This window comes from Panulirus ornatus, chromosome 2 (assembly GCF_036320965.1).
Source record: "Panulirus ornatus isolate Po-2019 chromosome 2, ASM3632096v1, whole genome shotgun sequence".
Classification (NCBI taxonomy): domain Eukaryota; kingdom Metazoa; phylum Arthropoda; class Malacostraca; order Decapoda; family Palinuridae; genus Panulirus; species Panulirus ornatus.
This window is the reverse complement of record NC_092225.1, coordinates 87,577,307-87,599,065: the sequence shown is the minus strand read 5'-3', so window position 1 is coordinate 87,599,065 and position 21,759 is coordinate 87,577,307. Positions and strand designations below refer to the sequence as shown.

The window sequence follows — 21,759 nt, the reverse complement described above, 5'->3', positions numbered from 1 at the left end:
ATTGATGCCCAAACTCTTTGAGCTGAAAATGATATCTTTGAAACAAGTTCAGAAAATCTCATGGTCTTGTAATAGGATATTTTAAAGATGCAGATGTAGATTAGAACAGATACAGAGAGAATGACCTGAAGATGCCGAATGTGTGCTCAGAGAAATTGAGAGATGTTTTTGTGCTCCACCATATACAATACCTACTAGAGGCTGGGTGATCATTGATAAAGAGGGCATAGTCAGTGAAATTTTTCTTGTTACATCACTAAGTAAAAGTGACCAATCTGAGGTACACTTCCTCTTTCATGCTTATATAGACTTTGGCAGTGAAGAATCAAAATTTGATAATGAAAAGGTAAAATAGGGAAGATGAGGGGAAATACTAGATTTAGACTGGAGCAATCAAGTAATGTAATAAAAACCCAAGGGACAGTGAAAATACTTGTAAAATACTGGTATTTACTGTATGTGCCAGAGATAACCAAAAAAATAGCATAGCAAAAATCCTTACCAAAGGGACTAAGCTAAGGCTCATAAAGCAGTCAAGATAACCATAGAATATTCAGTGATTCTTGTCTGTGGATGTTAAGCTTTGATTTCAGTACATAAAACATGTTAGTTAAAGTTTAGATGTGTATGAATGATATTTATTTGTTCATAAATGTTTTTATTTCTCCTGTCAGCAGGCTGTCTTCCAAGCAGAGAGATATTCTGTGGGAAATATCAGGTCAGGATCATTCCTGCCCTTATAGCATTAGTGATGAAATCTCATTTGCCACTCTTTTCAATCAACCCTTGGATCACTGAAATCTTTTGCTCAACTAACGGGTTCACCCTCACCTAATCAGTGACTGCAACAAAATCAATGTCACCAACCCACCTACTCCCAGTCATTTAGAGTACACAATTCTCATACTATCTTTTGCTGCTGTCCACCTGCTTGTTATAAATCAGTACCCTAATCTTTTGTTTCTTAATTGCTCTGTTGTGTCGTTTATATAATTTCTTTTGAGATTTATTTATTTATACCCGATTGCCGTTTCCTGTGTCAGCGAGGTACGTTTAGGAAGAAGAGGAAGAACAGCCCATCCACTTATACACACACACACACACACACACACACATATATATATATATCCCTGGGGATAGGGGAGAAAGAATACTTCCCACGTATTCCCTGCGTGTCGTAGAAGGCGACTGAAATGGGAAGGAGCAGTTGGCTGGAAATCCTCCCCTCTCTTTTTTCTTTAATTTTCCATAAGAAGGAACAGAGAAGGGGGCCAGGTGAGGATATTCCCTCTAAGGCCCAGTCCTCTGTTCTTAACGCTACCTAGCTAATGCGGGAAATGGCGAATAGTATGAAAAGAAATTTTTTTTTTCTTTTTTCTTTTTTTGCTTTGTCGCTGTCTCCCGCATTTGCGAGGTACGCAAGGAAACAGACGAAAGAAATGGCCCAACCCACCCCCATACACATGTATATACATACGTCCACACACGCAAATATACATACCTACACAGCTTTCCATGGTTTACCCCAGACGCTTCACATGCCCTGATTCAATCCACTGACAGCACGTCAACCCCGGTATACCACATCGATCCAATTCACTCTATTCCTTGCCCTCCTTTCACCCTCCTGCATGTTCAGGCCCCGATCTCACAAAATCTTTTTCAATCCATCTTTCCACCTCCAATTTGGTCTCCCACTTCTCCTCGTTCCCTCCACTTCTGACACATATATCCTCTTTGTCAATCTTTCCTCACTCATTCTCTCCATGTGACCAAACCATTTCAAAACACCCTCTTCTGCTCTCTCAACCACACTCTTTATTACCACACATTTCTCTTACCCTATTATTACTTAGTCGATCAAACCACCTCACACCACATACTGTCCTCAAACATCTCATTTCCAGCACATCCACCCTCCTGCGCACAACTCTATCCATAGCCCAAGCCTCGCAACTATACAACATTGTTGGAACCACTGTTCCTTCAAACATACCCATTTTTGCTTTCCAAGATAATGTTCTCGACTTCCATACATTCTTCAAGGCTCCCAGAATTTTCGCCTCCTCCCCCGCCCTATGATTCACTTCAGCTTCCATGGTTCCATCCGCTGCCAAATCCACTCCCAGATATCTAAAACACTTCACTTCCTCCAGTTTTTCTCCATTCAAACTTACCTCCCAGTTGACTTGACCGTCAACCCTACTGTACCTAATAACCTTGCTCTTGTTCACATTTACTCTCAACTTTCTTCTTTCACACACTTTACCAAACTCAGTCACCAACTTCTGCCCCTCTTTTCAAAACTCTTGCATTCACCTCCCTAACAACCCCATCCATAAACAAATTAAACAAACATGGAGAATCACACACCACTGCCGCAAACCTACATTCACTGAGAACCAATCACTTTCCTCTCTTCCTACACGTATACATGCCTTACATCCTCGATAAAAACTTTTCACTGCTTCTAACAACTTGCCTCCCACACCATATATTCTTAATACCTTCCACAGAGCATCTCTATCAGCTCTGTCATATGCCTTCTCCAGATCCATAAATGCTACATACAAATCCATTTGCTTTTCTAAGTATTTCTCACACACTTTCTTCAATGCAAACACCTGATCCATACACCCTCTACCACTTCTAAAACCACACTGCTCTTCCCCAATCTGATGCTCTGTACATGCCTTCACCCTCTCAATCAATATATATATATTCATTTATTTATTTTGCTTTGTCACTGTCTTGCTGAGTTTTTTTTTCATACTAATAGTCATTTCCCACTTTAGCGAGGTAGCATTAAGAACAGAGGACTGAGCCCTTGAGGGAATATCTTCACTTGGCCCCTTCTCTGTTCCTTCTTTTGGAAAATTAAAAACGGAAGGGGAGGATTTCCAGCCACCCGCCCCTTCCTGTTTTAGTTGCCTTCTCTGACACTCAGGGAATGCATGGGAGGTATTTTTTCTCCCCTAACCCCAGGGATGATATATATATATATATATATATATATTTTTTTTTTTTTGCCGCTGTCTCCCGCGTTTGCGAGGTAGCGCAAGGAAACAGACGAAAGAAATGGCCCAACCCACCCCCATACACATGTATATACATACGTCCACACACGCAAATATACATACCTACACAGCTTTCCATGGTTTACCCCAGACACTTCACATGCCCTGATTCAATCCACTGACAGCACGTCAACCCCGGTATACCACATCGATCCAATTCACTCTATTCCTTGCCCTCCTTTCACCCTCCTGCATGTTCAGGCCCCGATCACACAAAATCTTTTTCACTCCATCTTTCCACCTCCAATTTGGTCTCCCACTTCTCGTTCCCTCCACCTCTGACACATATATCCTCTTGGTCAATCTTTCCTCACTCATTCTCTTCATGTGCCCAAACCATTTCAAGACACCCTCTTCTCATCTCTCAACCACGCTCTTTTTATTTCCACACATCTCTCTTACCCTTACGTTACTTACTCGATCAAACCACCTCACACCACACATTGTCCTCAAACATCTCATTACCAGCACATCCACCCTCCTGCGCACAACTCTATCCATAGCCCACGCCTCGCAACCATACAACATTGTTGGAACCACTATTCCTTCAAACATGCCCATTTTTGCTTTCCGAGATAATGTTCTCGACTTCCACACATTCTTCAAGGCTCCCAGGATTTTCGCCCCCTCCCCCACCCTATGATCCACTTCCGCTTCCATGGTTCCATCCGCTGCCAGATCCACTCCCAGATATCTAAAACACTTTACTTCCTCCAGTTTTTCTCCATTCAAACTTACCTCCCAATTGACTTGACCCTCAACCCTACTGTACCTAATAACCTTGCTCTTATTCACATTTACTCTTAACTTTCTTCTTTCACACACTTTACCAAACTCAGTCACCAGCTTCTGCTGTTTCTCACATGAATCAGCCACCAGCGCTGTATCATCAGCGAACAACAACTGACTCACTTCCCAAGCTCTCTCATCCACAACAGACTTCATACTTGCCCCTCTTTCCAAAACTCTTGCATTCACCTCCCTAACAACCCTATCCATAAACAAATTAAACAACCATGGAGACGTCACATATATATATATATATATATATATATATATATATATATATATATATATATATATATATATATATATATATATATATCATATTATCCCTGGGGATAGGGAATTAAGAATACTTCCCACGTATTCCCTGCGTGTCGTAGAAGGCGACTAAAAGGGGAGGGAGAGGGAGGGCTGGAAATCCACCCCTCTCGTTTTTTTGTTTTTTTTTTTTTCTTTTTTTTTTTTTTCCAAAAAGAAGGAACAGAGGGGGCCAGGTGAGGATATTCCAAAAAAGGCCCAGTCCTCTGGTCCTAACGCTACTTCGCTAATGCGGGAAATGGCAAATAGTTTAAAAGAAATATATGTATATATATAAGTTTGTTGAGTATTCCTGGTAAATTATATAGGAGGGTATTGATTGAGAGGGTGAAGGCATGTACAGAGCATCAGATTGGGGAAGAGCAGTGTGGTTTCAGAAGTGTTAGAGGATGTGTGGATCAGGTGTTTCCTTTGAAGAATGTATGTGAGAAATACTTAGAAAGGCAAATGGATTTGTGTGTAGCATTTATGGATCTGGAGAAGGCATATGATAGAGTTGATAGAGATGCTCTGTGGAAGGTACTAAGAATATATGGTGTGGGAGGCAAGTTGTTAGAAGCAATGAAAAGTTTTTCTCGAGGATGTAAGGCATGTGTACGTGTAGGAAGAGAAGAAAGTGATTGGTTCTCAGTGAATGTAGGTTTGTGGCAGGTTTGTGATGTCTCCATGGTTGTTTAATTTGTTTATGGATGAGGTTGTTAGGGAGGTGAATGCAAGAGTTTTGGAAAGAGGGGCAAGTATGAAGTCTGTTGTGGACAAGAGAGCTTGGGAAGTGAGTCAGTTGTTCGCTGATGATACAGCGCTGGTGGCTGATTCATGTGAGAAACTGCAGAAGCTGGTGACTGAGCTTGGTAAAGTATGTGAAAGAAGAAAGTTAAGAGTAAATGTGAATAAGAGCAAGGTTATTAGGTACAGTAGGGTTGAGGGTCAAGTCATTTGGGAGGTAAGTTTGAATGGAGAAAAACTGGAGGAAGTAAAGTGTGTTTTAGATATCTGGGAGTGGATCTGGCAGCGGATGGAACCATGGAAGTGGAAGTGAATCATAGGGTGGGGGAGGGGGCGAAAATCCTGGGAGCCTTGAAGAATGTGTGGAAGTCGAGAACATTATCTTCGAAAGCAAAAATGGGTATGTTTGAAGGAATAGTGGTTCCAACAATGTTATATGGGTGCGAGGCGTGGGCTATGGATAGAGTTGTGTGCAGAAGGGTGGATGTGCTGGTAATGAGATGTTTGAGGACAATGTGTGGTGTGAGGTGGTTTGATCGAGTGAGTAACGTAAGGGTAAGAGAGATGTGTGGAAATAAAAAGAGCGTGGTTGAGAGAGCAGAAGAGGGTGTTTTGAAGTGGTTTGGGCACATGGAGAGAATGAGTGAGGAAAGATTGACCAAGAGGATATATGTGTCGGAGGTGGAGGGAACGAGGAGAAGAGGGAGACCAAATTGGAGGTGGAAAGATGGAGTGAAAAAGATTTTGTGTGATCGGGGCCTGAACATGCAGGAGGGTGAAAGGAGGGCAAGGAATAGAGTGAATTGGATCGATGTGGTATACCGGGGTTGACGTGCTGTCAGTGGATTGAATCAGGGCATGTGAAGCGTCTGGGGTAAACCATGGAAAGCTGTGTAGGTATGTATATTTGCGTGTGTGGACGTATGTATATACATGTGTATGGGGGGGTTGGGCCATTTCTTTCGTCTGTTTCCTTGCGCTACCTCGCAAACGCGGGAGACAGCGACAAAGTATAATAAAAAAATATAAAATATTTATTTATATTTATTTATTTTGCTTTGTCGCTGTCTCCCGCATTTGCGAGGTAGCACAAGGAAACAGACGAAAGAAATGGCCCAACCCACCCCCATGCACATGTATATACATACACGTACACACACGCAAATATACATACCTATACATCTCAATGTACACATACATATATACCCATGCACACAATTCACACTGTCTGCCTTTATTTATTCCCATCGCCACCTTGCCACACATGGAATACCATTCCCCTCCCCCCTCATGTGTGCGAGGTAGCGCTAGGAAAAGACAACAAAGGCCTCATTCGTTCACACTCAGTCTCTAGCTGTCATGCAATAATGCCCGAAACCACAGCTCAGTTTCCACATCCAGGCCCCACACAACTTTCCATGGTTTACCCCAGACGCTTCACATGCCCTGATTCAATCCACTGACAGCACGTCAACCCCGCTATACCACATCGATCCAATTCACTCTATTCCTTGCCCGCCTTTCACCCTCCTGCATGTTCAGGCCCCGATCACTCAAAATCTTTTTCACTCCATCTTTCCACCTCCAATTGGTCTCCCACTTCTCCTCGTTCCCTCCACCTCCGACACATATATCCTCTTGGTCAATCTTTCCTCACTCATTCTCTCCATGTGCCCAAACCATTTCAAAACACCCTCTTCTGCTCTCTCAACCACGCTCTTTTTATTTCCACACATCTCTCTTACCCTTACATTACTTACTCGATCAAACCACCTCACACCACACATTGTCCTCAAACATCTCATTTCCAGCACATCCACCCTCCTGCGCACAACTCTATCCATAGCCCACGCCTCGAAACCATATAACATTGTTGAAACCACTATTCCTTCAAACATACCCATATTTGCTTTCCGAGATAATCTTCTCGACTTCCACACATTCTTCAAGGCTCCCAGGATTTTTGCCCCCTCCCCCACCCTATGATTCACTTCCACTTCCATGGTTCCATCCGCTGCCAGATCCACTCCCAGATATCTAAAACACTTTACTTCCTCCAGTTTTTCTCCATTCAAACTTACCTCCCAATTGACTTGACCCTCAACCCTACTGTACCTAATAACCTTGCTCTTATTCACATTTACTCTTAACTTTCTTCTTTCACACACTTTACCAAACTCAGTCACCAGCTTCTGCAGTTTCTCACATGAATCAGCCACCAGCGCTGTATCATCAGCGAACAACAACTGACTCACTTCCCAAGCTCTCTCATCCCCAACAGACTTCATACTTGCCCCTCTTTCCAAAACTCTTGCATTTACCTCCCTAACAACCCCATCCATAAACAAATTAAACAACCATGGAGACATCACACACCCCTGCCGCAAACCTACATTCACTGAGAACCAATCACTTTCCTCTCTTCCTACACGTACACATGCCTTACATCCTCGATAAAAACTTTTCACTGCTTCTAACAACTTGCCTCCCACACCATATATTCTTAATACCTTCCACAGAGCATCTCTATCAACTCTATCATATGCCTTCTCCAGATCCATAAATGCTACATACAAACCCTTTCCAAACCAATACATTCTTAAAAAGCAAACACCTGATCCACAATCCTCTACCATTTTCCGAAACCACATTGCTTTTCCCCCAATCTGATGCTCTTACTTTCCTTCCCCCCTCCCCAATCAATACCCCCTTTGAAAATTTACCGGGGAAAAAACTAAACCCAAAACTTAAACCTCTGAAATTTGAGCACTCCCCTTTTCCCCTTTTTTTAAAACCCTTTTCCCCCCCCCCCCCCCCCCCAAATTTTTAAAAAAAAAAAAACCCCCCCCCCCAAAAAAACACCCCCCTTTTTTTTTTTAAAAAACCCCAAAAAAACCCCCCCCCCCCCCCCCCTTTTTTTTTTCCCTTTTCCCTTTTTTAATTTTTCCCCCCCCCCTTTCCCCCCCCAAAAACCCCCCCCCCCAAAAAAAATTTAAAAAAAAAAAAAAACCCCCCCCCCACCCCTTTTCCCCCCCTTTTCCCCTTTAAAAATTTTAAATTTTATATATATATTTTTAAAAAAATATTTATATATTAAAAAAAAAAATTTTATTTTTTTTTTCCCATTAATTTTCCCCGGGAAAAAAGGGGGGGGTTTTAAAAAACCCCCCTTTTGGGGGGGCCCCGGGGCCCCCCGGGGGGGCCCCCTTTTTTTAAAAAAAAAAAAAATTTAAACAAAAACCCCCCCCCGGGGGTTTTTGGGGGGGGGGGGGGTTTTTTTAACCGGGGGGGGGGAAAAAAAAGGGGGGGGGGGAAAAGGGGGGGGGAAAAAAATTTTTTTTTTAAAAAAAAAATTTTGGGGAAAAAGGGGGGGGGGGTTTTTTTTTTTTGGGGGGGGGGTTTTTGGGGGGGGGGGGAAAAAAATGGAAAAAATTTTTGGGTTTTTTGGGGAAGGGGGTTTAAAAAAAAAATTTGGGAAAAAAGGGGGAAAAAAAAGGGGGGAGGAAAAAAAGGGGGTTTTTTTGGGGCCCAAAAAAAGGGGGAAAAAGGGGGGGGAATTTTTGGGAGGGAAAGGGGGGGAAAGGGGGGGGGGGGATTAAAAAAAATTTTTGGGGGGGGGGAAAAAAGGGGGGGGGGGGGAAAATTTTTAAGGGAAAAAAGGGCCGGGGGTTTTTTTTAAAAAAGGGGGGAAAATTTTAAAAAAAAAAAAATTTTTTTTTTTTGGGGAATTTTTTTTTTTGGGGGGGGGGGGGGGGGTTTTTTTTTTTCCAAATCCCCGGGGGGGGAAAAAAAATTTAAAAAAAAAAAAAAATAAAATTTTTTTTAAAAAAATATTAAAATTTTTTTTTCCCTTTTTTTAAAAAAAGGGGAAAAAGGGGGGAAGGGAAAAAAAGGGGTTTTTGGGGGGGGGGGGGGTTTTTTGGGGGGGGGGAAAAAAAAAAAAAAAAGGGGAAATTTGGGCCCCCCCCCCCCCGGGGGGGGGGAAAAGGGGGGAAAATTTTTTTTAAAAAAAAGGGGAAAAAAAAAGGGGCCGGGGGGGGGTTTTAAAAAATTTAAAAAAAGGGGGGGGGTTTTAAAAAAAAAAAACAAGGGGGGGAGGCCGGGGGGGGAAATGAGATGTTTGAGGACAATGTGTGGTGTGAGGTGGTTTGATCGAGTAAGTAACGTAAGGGTAAGAGAGATGTGTGGAAATAAAAAGAGCGTGGTTGAGAGAGCAGAAGAGGGTGTTTTGAAATGGTTTGGGCACATGGAGAGAATGAGTGAGGAGAGATTGACCAAGAGGATATATGTGTCGGAGGTGGAGGGAACGAGGAGAAGAGGGAGACCAAATTGGAGGTGGAAAGATGGAGTGAAAAAGATTTTGTGTGATCGGGGCCTGAACATGCAGGAGGGTGAAAGGAGGGCAAGAAATAGAGTGAATTGGAGTCATGTGGTATACAGGGGGTGACGTGCTGTCAGTGGATTGAAGCAAGGCATGTGAAGCGTCTGGGGTAAACCATGGAAAGCTGTGTAGGTATGTATATTTGCGTGTGTGGACGTGTGTATGTACATGTGTATGGGGGGCGGGTTGGGCCATTTCTTTCGTCTGTTTCCTTGCGCTACCTCGCAAACGCGGGAGACAGCGACAAAGTATAAAAAAAAAAAAAAAAAAAAAAAAAATATATATATATATATATATATATATATATATATATATTTATATCTTTCTTCTTTCATACTATTCACCATTTCCCGCATTAGCAAGGTAGCGTTAGGAACAGAGGACTGCGCCTTTGAGGGAGTATCCTCACCTGGCCCCCTTCTCTGTTCCTTCTTTTGGAAATTAAAAAAAAAAAAAACGAGAGGGGAGGATTTCCAGGCACCCACTCCCTCCCCTTTTATTCGCCTTCTACGACATGCAGGGAATACATGGGAAGTATTCTTCCTTCCCTATCCCCAGGGGAGGGGGCAAAAATCCTGGGAGCCTTGAAGAATGTGTGGAAATCGAGAACATTATCTTCAAAAGCAAAAATGGGTATGTTTGAACGAATAGTGGTTCCAACAATGTTGTATGGTTGCGAGGCGTGGGCTATGGATAGAGTTGTGCGCAGGAGGATGGATGTGCTGGAAATGAGATGTTTGAGGACAATGTGTGGTGTGAGGTGGTTTGATCGAGTAAGTAACGTAAGGGTAAGAGAGATGTGTGGAAATAAAAAGAGCGTGGTTGAGAGAGCAGAAGAGGGTGTTTTGAAATGGTTTGGGCACATGGAGAGAATGAGTGAGGAAAGATTGACCAAGAGGATATATGTGTCGGAGGTGGAGGGAACGAGAAGAGGGAGACCAAATTGGAGGTAGAAAGATGCGAGTGAAAAAGATTTTGTGTGATCGGGGCCTGAACATGCAGGAGGGTGAAAGGAGGGCAAGGAATAGAGTGAATTGGAGCGATGTGGTATACTGGGGTTGACGTGCTGTCAGTAGATTGAATCGGGGCATGTGAAGCGTCTGGGGTAAACCATGGAAAGCTGTGTAGGTATGTATATTTGCGTGTGTGGACGTATGTATATACATGTGTATGGGGGTGGGTTGGGCCATTTCTTTCGTCTGTTTCCTTGCGCTACCTCGCAAACGCGGGAGACAGCGACAAAGTATAAAAAAAAAAAAAAATATTATATATATACATACATATAATGCCCATACATGCACATATACATACATATACATATTGACATATCCACATATACATGCACATATTCATACTTGCTTGCCTTCATCCATTCCTGGTGCTACCCTTCCTCACAGGAAACAGCATCGGCACCCCCTGCCTCAGCGAGGTAGCTCCAGGAAAACAGACAAAAAAGGTGACATTCCTTCACAAACAGTCTTTAGCTGTCATGTGTAATGCACTGAAACCACAGCTCCTCATCCACATCCAGGCCCCACAGATCTTTGCATGTTTTACCTCCATATGTATCACATGCCCTGGTTCAGTCCATTGACATAGTCATTTATGTACACTTTAGATTAATGTGTTCTGTTTTTGCCTTCTTAGTTCCATCTGCTGTTTATTAGCTATTACTGGTGTAGATTTGATAATACTATTAGAAATTGTGTTGTGTTGTTATTTCATATCTCATGAGGCTCAGGTTTGCTATTTCACTTTTATGAACTATACCATGATTGTCCAATGTCTGAAGAACAAGGCTCTTCACATCCCTGCCTCTTGATTTAGCAAAAACAATGTATACTCAAAGGAGAATGCAGTGTCTGGGCAGATGCCCTCTTTAGATCAAGTTCATTGGTAACAGAGATGTCAGAAGGGAAGGAGGCTTTCATTTGGATCCTCTCCTTAGGAGTGGAGCCTGAGATGGATTTCCTTGCCACTGAAGTTGGTGCATTATTCTTGACTTATATATCTCTGGTTTTAGGTGGATGGAAAGTTTCATCAGATGCTCTTCCCTTGGATAGGAATCATTGGAAACAAATTAATCTCTTTCTCTACTTCATCTTGCGGATCTAATTCTGCATAACTCATATTCAAAGATAGTACCAGTTGGTATGGAAATCTTTTCAGGCCTTCCTTGAAAATTTTAATGCCTCAGAAATTATGGGAGTCTTTGTTGACAATTTTTCTCTTGCTTGTTTCATGAAAAATGCATTGATGGTAACAATGTTGCCTCTTAAAGGGGTAACCTTCAAGAACCCCTTTCATCAGGATTTGCTATTAATTTGACAGGTCCTATCTTGGTTAAACTTCTCTGGTCTTACTCTTGAAGAAACTGTTTGCTTCTACCCTTCAACTTAAGTAGGTGCTTTTACAGTCTAAAGTATTTTGTGGCAGTGTAGCTCCTTAACATCTTTTTAAGAAAATGTTTTTCCTTATAGCCTTGGGCTCTGGAAGGAAAATTTGTGAATTACACGCTATATCAAGACACAATCTCCTAGTTTTTATGATGAGCTCTAATGGATCAATGTGGAGCCAATCCCTATTTTTTGGGTAAAGATAAACCACTTAATTTTGAAATGAACTGTAGTCCCATTGTTGTCCCCATGGAAGTTTAACTAATCAAGAGAGCATCATGCCTTATGCCCAATTAAATCCCTTAGAGATCTTTTTAGATTTCATCTAGAGATTACTAAGGGAGTCATTTATTTTTAAACTCCTTTGGGTGAGAAATATCTGTATTTAGCTCACCCTCAACTATACACAAGAGTAGATTTATGATGTATGGAAGGTGTACTCTACTTCATTCAGCCTTAGAAATCTTTGTTGGAGGAAATCAAGAAAAGGGGCCTTTGGCACTCTTCTTCCACTTATTCAAAACAGTATGGCAATTAAGACATGGTGTATCTAACCTGTGTGACCCTGGAGGTTCCTTCTTTCAGAGAGTCATATTTCAATATTCCCCTGATTCACTAGTGAAGGGGACAGGGTTCAGAAGAGAGAAATGTAGGTTTTGGAGGTTGGAAAACCTTTTCTCACCAAGGCTGTGTGCTGCAAAAAAAATTTCTTATTTTTCTCGCCTTGCTAGACTTAACTTTCATTTTTTTTTTCAAAAACATCTCTGTACCTTTTATGACTACCTTTGGTTGGTGTCATGATCTATAAATTATGAGCTTTGATTGGTTGGTAGTAAGTGGGTCTTTGACATTGACTTAGTTGTGACTTCTAATTGCTAAGAGTGAAGCCTTTAGTTGAACAAAAAGCTTCACTTATCCAAGGATCGACCAAGAGAAGGGTGAGTAAATGAGAACTTCCTCCCCAGTATTTTGAGGTTAGGAATGATACTGACCTTATATTTCCCAAGGAATCACTGCTTTTGGGACATAACCTTGAAGAAAAAAAAGGTTCAAAGCCTACATTTTTTATTTTTTAACTCAAGTATTGTAGATATCCTCATGAGAATTCTGTTTCAGGCAGCAGAAGTGGAAGCTTATGATGGCTTGTTTACCTTGATAAAGGTGTGACATGCAGCCAAGGTTATCTGGTGGTGGTGATGATAGAAGAAACAACAGTAGCTGCTGTAGGATGGAGGAGGAGGGCAGTGTGCAATTTATACAACAGGAAAGCAATATTCCCACATGCTGCACATTTCATCCAAAGGTGAGAAGGTTATACATATATTAGGAGTCATATCTTAGGTGAGCAATTAAGGCAGCCAACTGCCTCCTCACATGTATCAGAATTTCGTTCATCTTCATGGATGAGAAATTACTTCATAACCTGTTCACATCTTATGTTAGGCCAAAACTAGAAATTGCTTCTCAAGTTTATCATCACTCCTAGAGAAGGACTAAGAGCTAATAGAGAAAGTACAGAGGAAAGCAACAGATATGGTACCAGAATTAAGAGAGGTAAGTTCCAAGGAAATTTGAGGCCTTACATATGCCCATCCAGGTTCCTTTCCTCAAACATACTACCTATCTCTCCTTTTTTCACATCTTGGTTACATCCACACACATTTAGGCACCCCACTCTGAGCCTTCGAGGAGGATGAGCACTCCCCGCGTGACTCCTTCTTCTGTTTCCCATTTTAGAAAGTTAATACAAGGAGGGGAGGATTTCTGGCCCCCCGCTCCCGTCCCCTCTAGTCGCTTTCTACGACACGCGAGGAATACGTGGGAAGTATTCTTTCACCCCTATCCCCAGGGATAATATACATATATATATACATATGTATGTGAGAAATACTTAGAAAAGCAAATGGATTTGTATGTAGCATTTATGGATCTGGAGAAGGCATATGATAGAGTTGATAGAGATGCTCTGTGGAAGGTATTAAGAATATATGGTGTGGGAGGCAAGTTGTTAGAAGCAGTGAAAAGTTTATATCGAGGATGTAAGGCATGTGTACGTGTAGGAAGAGAGGAAAGTGATTGGTTCTCAGTGAATGTAGGTTTGCGGCAGGGGTGTGTGATGTCTCCATGGTTGTTTAATTTGTTTATGGATGGGGTTGTTAGGGAGGTAAATGCAAGAGTCTTGGAAAGAGGGGCAAGTATGAAGTCTGTTGGGGATGAGAGAGCTTGGGAAGTGAGTCAGTTGTTGTTCGCTGATGATACAGCGCTGGTGGCGGATTCATGTGAGAAACTGCAGAAGCTGGTGACGGAGTTTGGTAAAGTGTGTGGAAGAAGAAAGTTAAGAGTAAATGTGAATAAGAGCAAGGTTATTAGGTACAGTAGGGTTGAGGGTCAAGTCAATTGGGAGGTGAGTTTGAATGGAGAAAAACTGGAGGAAGTGAAGTGTTTTAGATATCTGGGAGTGGATCTGTCAGCGGATGGAACCATGGAAGCGGAAGTGGATCATAGGGTGGGGGAGGGGGCGAAAATTTTGGGAGCCTTGAAAAATGTGTGGAAGTCGAGAACATTATCCCGGAAAGCAAAAATGGGTATGTTTGAAGGAATAGTGGTTCCAACAATGTTGTATGGTTGCGAGGCGTGGGCTATGGATAGAGTTGTGCGCAGGAGGATGGATGTGCTGGAAATGAGATGTTTGAGGACAATGTGTGGTGTGAGGTGGTTTGATCGAGTAAGTAACGTAAGGGTAAGAGAGATGTGTGGAAATAAAGAGAGCGTGGTTGAGAGAGCAGAAGAGGGTGTTTTGAAATGGTTTGGGCACATGGAGAGAATGAGTGAGGAAAGATTGACCAAGAGGATATATGTGTCGGAGGTGGAGGGAACGAGGAGAAGAGGGAGACCAAATTGGAGGTGGAAAGATGGAGTGAAAAGGATTTTGTGTGATCGGGGCCTGAACATGCAGGAGGGTGAAAGGAGGGCAAGGAATAGAGTGAATTGGAGCGATGTGGTATACAGGGGTTGACGTGCTGTCAGTGGATTGAATCAAGGCATGTGAAGCGTCCGGGGTAAACCATGGAAAGCTGTGTAGGTATGTATATTTGCGTGTGTGGACGTGTGTATGTACATGTGTATGGGGAGGGTTGGGCCATTTCTTTCGTCTGTTTCCTTGCGCTACCTCGCAAACGCGGGAGACAGCGACAAAGTATAAAAAAAAAAAAAAAAAAAAAAAATATATACATATACACATACACACACATACACATACATACGCACATATACACACACACACACATACATATATATACATATGAGAAATGTAAGACACACACACATACATATATATACATATGAGAAATGTAAGAAACAATTTAGAAAACTGAAACTTCTAGCTTGAAATGACTGAAAAAAAAGAATGTCACATAATGGTTCAACCTCTGGCTATGGAAAAAAGGAAATGTATAATTTATTTACACAAACGTCATTAGCAGTTCTCATCAATTTAACCACTGTATCAATAAGCTTCAATGTCTAAGCTACATTTTCCTCCAGTTTCACTATTTTCCTTCACATTTTCAATTGTGTCTGAAGGTTCTACTTCAAGAGTGATTGTTTTTCCAGTAAGGGTCTTCACATCTTGGTTACATCCACACACATTTAGGCACCCCACTCTGAGCCTTCGAGGAGGATGCTTTACTTGTGGTGCTGACTTCCCTCTTTAAATTTGATCGCCGTTTCCCGCGTAGTTCACTTTCTGTAGATGATGTGTATGAGGAAAGGAACCTGGATGTTTTGGCTCTGAGTAAAACGAAGCTCAAGGGTAAAGGGGAAGAGTGGTTTGGGAATGTCTGGGGAGTAAAGTCAGGGGTTAGTGAGAGGACAAGAGCAAGGGAAGGAGTAGCAATACTCCTGAAACAGGAGTTGTGGGAGTATGTGATAGAGTGTAAGAAAGTAAATTCTCGATTAATATGGGTAAAACTGAAAGTTGATGGAGAGAGGTGGGTGATTATTGGTGCATATGCACCTGGGCATGAGAAGAAAGATCAAGAGAGGCAAGTGTTTTGGGAGCAGCTGAATGAGTGTGTTAGTGGTTTTGATGCACGAGACCGGGTCATAGTGATGGGTGATTTGAATGCAAAGGTGAGTAATGTGGCAGTTGAGGGAATAATTGGTATACATGGGGTGTTCAGTGTTGTAAATGGAAATGGTGAAGAGCTTGTAGATTTATGTGCTGAAAAAGGACTGATGATTGGGAATACCTGGTTTAAAAAGCGAGATATACATAAGTATACCTATGTAAGTAGGAGAGATGGCCAGAGAGCGTTATTGGATTACGTGTTAATTGACAGGCGTGCGAAAGAGAGACTTTTGGATGTTAATGTGCTGAGAGGTGCAACTGGAGGGATGTCTGATCATTATCTTGTGGAGGCTAAGGTGAAGATTTGTATGGGTTTTCAGAAAAGAAGAATGAATGTTGGGGTGAAGAGGGTGGTGAGAGTAAGTGAGCTTGAGAAGGAGACCTGTGTGAGGAAGTACCAGGAGAGACTGAGTACAGAATGGAAAAAGGTGAGAACAATGGAAGTAAGGGGAGTGGGGGAGGAATGGGATGTATTTAGGGAATCAGTGATGGATTGCACAAAAGATGCTTGTGGCATGAGAAGAGTGGGAGGTGGGTTGATTAGAAAGGGTAGTGAGTGGTGGGATGAAGAAGTAAGAGTATTAGTGAAAGAGAAGAGAGAGGCATTTGGACAATTCTTAGGGAAAAAATGCAATTGAGTGGGAGATGTATAAAAGAAAGAGACAGGAGGTCAAGAGAAAGGTGCAAGAGGTGAAAAAAAGGGCAAATGAGAATTGGGGTGAGAGAGTATCATTAAATTTTAGGGAGAATAAAAAGATGTTCTGGAAGGAGGTAAATAAAGTGCGTAAGACAAGGGAGCAAATGGGAACTTCAGTGAAGGGCGCAAATGGGGAGGTGATAACAAGTAGTGGTGATGTGAGAAGGAGATGGAGTGAGTATTTTGAAGGTTTGTTGAATGTGTTTGATGATAGAGTGGCAGATATAGGGTGTTTTGGTCGAGGTGGTGTGCAAAGGGGGAGGGTTAGGGAAAATGATTTGGTAAACAGAGAAGAGGTAGTGAAAGCTTTGCGGAAGATGAAAGCCGGCAAGGCAGCAGGTTTGGATGGTATTGCAGTGGAATTTATTAAAAAAGGGGGTGACTGTATTGTTGACTGGTTGGTAAGGTTATTTAATGTATGTATGACTCATGGTGAGGTGCCTGAGGATTGGCGGAATGCGTGCATAGTGCCATTGTACAAAGGCAAAGGGGATAAGAGTGAGTGCTCAAATTACAGAGGTATAAGTTTGTTGAGTATTCCTGGCAAATTATATGGGAGGGTATTGATTGAGAGGGTGAAGGCATGTACAGAGCATCAGATTGGGGAAGAGCAGTGTGGTTTCAGAAGTGGTAGAGGATGTGTGGATCAGGTGTTTGCTTTGAAGAATGTATGTGAGAAATACTTAGAAAAGCAAATGGATTTGTATGTAGCATTTATGGATCTGGAGAAGGCATATGATAGAGTTGATAGAGATGCTCTGTGGAAGGTATTAAGAATATATGGTGTGGGAGGCAAGTTGTTAGAAGCAGTGAAAAGTTTTTATCGAGGATGTAAGGCATGTGTACGTGTAGGAAGAGAGGAAAGTGATTGGTTCTCAGTGAATGTAGGTTTGCGGCAGGGGTGTGTGATGTCTCCATGGTTGTTTAATTTGTTTATGGATGGGGTTGTTAGGGAGGTAAATGCAAGAGTTTTGGAAAGAGGGGCAAGTATGAAGTCTGTTGGGGATGAGAGAGCTTGGGAAGTGAGTCAGTTGTTGTTCGCTGATGATACAGCGCTGGTGGCTGATTCATGTGTGAAACTGCAGAAGCTGGTGACTGAGTTTGGAAAAGTGTGTGGAAGAAGAAAGTTAAGAGTAAATGTGAATAAGAGCAAGGTTATTAGGTACAGTAGGGTTGAGGGTCAAGTCAATTGGGAGGTGAGTTTGAATGGAGAAAAACTGGAGGAAGTGAAGTGTTTTAGATATCTGGGAGTGGATCTGGCAGCGGATGGAACCATGGAAGCGGAAGTGGATCATAGGGTGGGGGAGGGGGGGAAAATCCTGGGGGCCTTGAAGAATGTGTGGAAGTCGAGAACATTATCTCGGAAAGCAAAAATGGGTATGTTTGAAGGAATAGTGGTTCCAACAATGTTGTATGGTTGCGAGGCGTGGGCTATGGATAGAGTTGTGCGCAGGAGGATGGATGTGCTGGAAATGAGATGTTTGAGGACAATGTGTGGTGTGAGGTGGTTTGATCGAGTGAGTAACGTAAGGGTAAGAGAGATGTGTGGAAATGAAAAGAGCGTGGTTGAGAGAGCAGAAGAGGGTGTTTTGAAGTGGTTTGGGCACATGGAGAGGATGAGTGAGGAAAGATTGACCAAGAGGATATATGTGTCGGAGGTGGAGGGAACAAGGAGAAGAGGGAGACCAAATTGGAGGTGGAAAGATGGAGTGAAAAAGATTTTGTGTGATCGGGGCCTGAACATGCAGGAGGGTGAAAGGAGGGCAAGGAATAGAGTGAATTGGAGCGATGTGGTATACCGGGGTTGACGTGCTGTCAGTGGATTGAAGCAAGGCATGTGAAGCGTCTGGGGTAAACCATGGAAAGCTGTGTAGGTATGTATATTTGCGTGTGTGGACGTATGTATATACATGTGTATGGGGGGGGGCATTTCTTTCGTCTGTTTCCTTGCGCTACCTCGCAAACACGGGAGACAGCGACAAAGTATAATAAAAAAATAAAAATAATAACATATGCCCATCTTGGAAGAGAAGATTGAGGGGTGACCTAATCACAACCTATAAAGTTTTAGAACAGTTTGATAACCTAGACTGTGAACAGTTCTTTGAGAGATGTTGGGATAGAACAGTAAGAGGACATCGCATGAAATTAAATAAGAAACTTGTTAAGAGAGGATAGAAGGAATTACTTTACACAGAATATGAATGGTGATGAATGGAATAGAATTAATGAAGACATAATTGATACAGACATCACACATTAATTTATGAAGTTGTATGACAGTTGAGAATATCCAAGAGGTGGGGCCTCACAAATGTGAAACCCATTTCTTGTGCAGTGCATATAGGTAATTACAGATTACACTCACATATACATGGAAGTCCATACTACACCATAGGCTTCCATGATGTGGTAAGGCTTCTGTGGTGTATTGGTTAGTATTGCTGACCATGATTCAGACATAGGCCCACCTGGGTTTGAATTTTGGGCATGGCACTTGGCCATATCCTACTCAGCAGTTCATCCTCCCCATTGGTACCTGGCTTATGCTGGGGATATACGCATATACAAGAGAGTAGAAACATGGTACAGAGATTGGGAAAAGAGGCAGAGCACGATGAGTGTAAAACTATTAACCCATAACATACAAAACTGGGAAAAGAGACAGAGCAGTATGAGTGTAAAAGTCTTAACCCATGACATACAAATAGTAATCACACAAACACACACACACACACATTAATTCAGCTCTTTTTCTGCAGGATCGATATGCATTTGCATTTGGTGGTAGTGAGGGAGAGATAACATTAGTCAACGCTCTGCGAGGGGAGATAGTGCGTTCAGTTCCCCTTGGTTCACTTAGTCTTGCACGGGCAATCAATGCTCTCAATTTCTCTCCGGATGGCTCAAAGGTAAGATACAATTCAGTAATGAGTTCTTACAGTAAGACTTCATACTGTTAGAATCGATAGATATAGTCTTGGAATGTTACTGTAGTAATTATAAGCAATGTAAATAAATTTGATGCCTGTATTTTTATAGAAATTATATTATTCTGAGACCCAGACACAAATTTGATAAACCTTCAGATGTGTGTTATTTATTATTTCAGAAGTGCAGTTGCTCGTGGTACTTAATTGCATTATTTTTTGATAAGCTTGAATTTATTAGGAGGTAATTCTCATATAAGAAATTGGTCATATGAAGCAATCATAATCCATGTTGAAGATTTTGCATATGTCATATGCATGATGATATACCAAATATTGATGCAGTAATAGATCTGAATGGCCAAATGGTAGTAAGGCTGGGAAATTCAGTCAAAAAGTTCTTGTGTTGCAGGCGTAGGTGGATCAATCTCCCTTTCTAGTTATACAGTTAAGTGTACCATTTACTTTTTTGTCTGGTTTACTGATTTTTTGTGCCAACACTGAGAGTTTAGGAGGGTGATACAGAGCTTAGATGGAATGGGTGAAGAATAGTTTAGGTGAAAGAATATATTGGAATTGTGAAGTATGCAGGGGTATTTGTATATGCATCTGTGAATATCAAGACTGTACAAGTTAAGGATGAAGCATTTCCGGAGAAATTTGAATGTATAAATGGGATTGAGGAGAGGAAAGTAGTTGTAATAGGTGATATAAATGCAAAGGTGGGATGTGATAAAATTAGCAAGATAGTTGTTAAATGGGGACTACCTGGAGTGAATGAGAATGGAAGTTACTCTAAAGATGCTTGTGCAGAGAGGGGTTTATTCCTTGCAAACACCTTTTTTCAGCACAAGATGATCCATGGATATATGTGAATGAGAAATAATGGAAGAGAACAAAATAGGGATTGATTGACTGTGGCTGTGTAAGAAAGGTTGAGAAAGGGTGTGCTGGATACTAGAGTTCTGAGAGGATTCTTTGGAGATATGACCATTTTGCAGTTTTTGTGAAGGTGAGGATCCATAGAAGTGAATATATGGTGGAAGGAAGAATGGAGAGGTTAAAGTGTTGGCAAGTGAGAAGATGAATCAGAAGGAATGTAAGGGAGTATGAAAGAAGGGTGACAGAAAGTTTAGATGAAAGTCTAGTAAATGTACGGGTGCAGTAATGTATGAAGTCTTTGAAATGTTTAAAGAAAGACTGTGAAAAATTGTAGAATTAGTAGTTGTATTCATTGGAGAGAAATTGGGGAAGAATACATGAAATGCCGTATGTGAAGGAGGCATGTAATGATGGGGATAAGTGGAGACTCTTTTGCTGTGGCCACAGCCTTGATGGGAGTTCCTTAAGGGAATGGGCACCAGAAATATAGACGGATAGTTAGACAGATGTAATGTTGTGAAATTTAAGAAGAAAAGAGGGAGTGCATGGTTAATGGATGAGATTAGAAATGCTGTGGTAGAGAAAAATAGGCATGTGGTAGATTGCTTGAAAGGAATAAACTAGTAAAAGTTCAGCAAAGGAGGAGGGAAGAATATGTGTAAACAGAATATCATTAAGCTGACAGAAGAAGACAGAGTAGATGAAGATTTTGGAAAAAAGTTGAGTGAAAAGTTTAGGGAAAATAAGATATTGTACTGAAAGGAGGTGAAAAAGGAAAGAGGTGGTTGTAAGAATGGAAATGTCAGTGTGAGAAGTAAGGAAAGGGAGCTGCTGAATCAAAATGAGGAAGTGAAAGGAAGATGGAAGGAGTATTTTGAAGAACTGATGAATATGCGAGAAGGTGAGGCAGCATTTGTTACAAGCATGGGTATAGAGGATGGAAGGATAAGGATACAAGTGCAGGAGCCTATAGCAAGAGGGGAGATAAAAAGGGAATAATGAGGTTGAAGTTAGGAAAGGCACCTGGTGTGGATGGGATACAGCTGGAATGTTGGAGTATGGAGGAGAAAGTGTGATTAAGTGGATGCATTTGATATGTATACCACAATGTTGGTTCACTTTCCCTCTTCTATAGGTATTACTTTGGTTTTTGCTCCCGAGAGCTGGCTGCTTGTGTGCCCCCGCCACTAGCTAGACCACACAATACTCGGCAAGCTGCTGCATCACATGATTACTGTGTGGCCATTGGCAACTCAAGGGTGGGTTGTTTTGATGACTGTTTCTTTCCCTACAACTTGAAGCTTTGGAACTTTCCCCTCTCATGTCTTTCCCAATAATTGTGACCTGATACATTTTAAAAGACTGATTTTTTCACTTCCTACAAAATAATTTGTCCTTTTTCAGCACATAAATCTACAAGCTCTTCACCATTTCCAT

General features: G+C 41.8%; 1 protein-coding gene across 5 annotated transcripts in view; it reads left to right on the top strand.

Annotated features, from left to right (window-relative positions):
* Positions 1–21,759, top strand: part of LOC139758017 (uncharacterized) — a 335,410-nt gene that overhangs the window by 270,365 nt on the left and 43,286 nt on the right. For 4 of the 5 annotated variants that reach the window (XM_071679044.1, XM_071679027.1, XM_071679036.1 and 1 more), the window contains exons 2-3: positions 12,801–12,987; positions 19,273–19,422. In XM_071679044.1, the coding sequence (XP_071535145.1) occupies positions 12,853–12,987; positions 19,273–19,422 (285 nt within the window). In that variant the 5' untranslated portion in view covers positions 12,801–12,852. Of the gene's footprint in view, positions 1–12,800; positions 12,988–19,272; positions 19,423–21,457; positions 21,582–21,759 lie in introns of those variants that run through there. The other variant, XM_071679052.1, reaches the window with a different exon arrangement.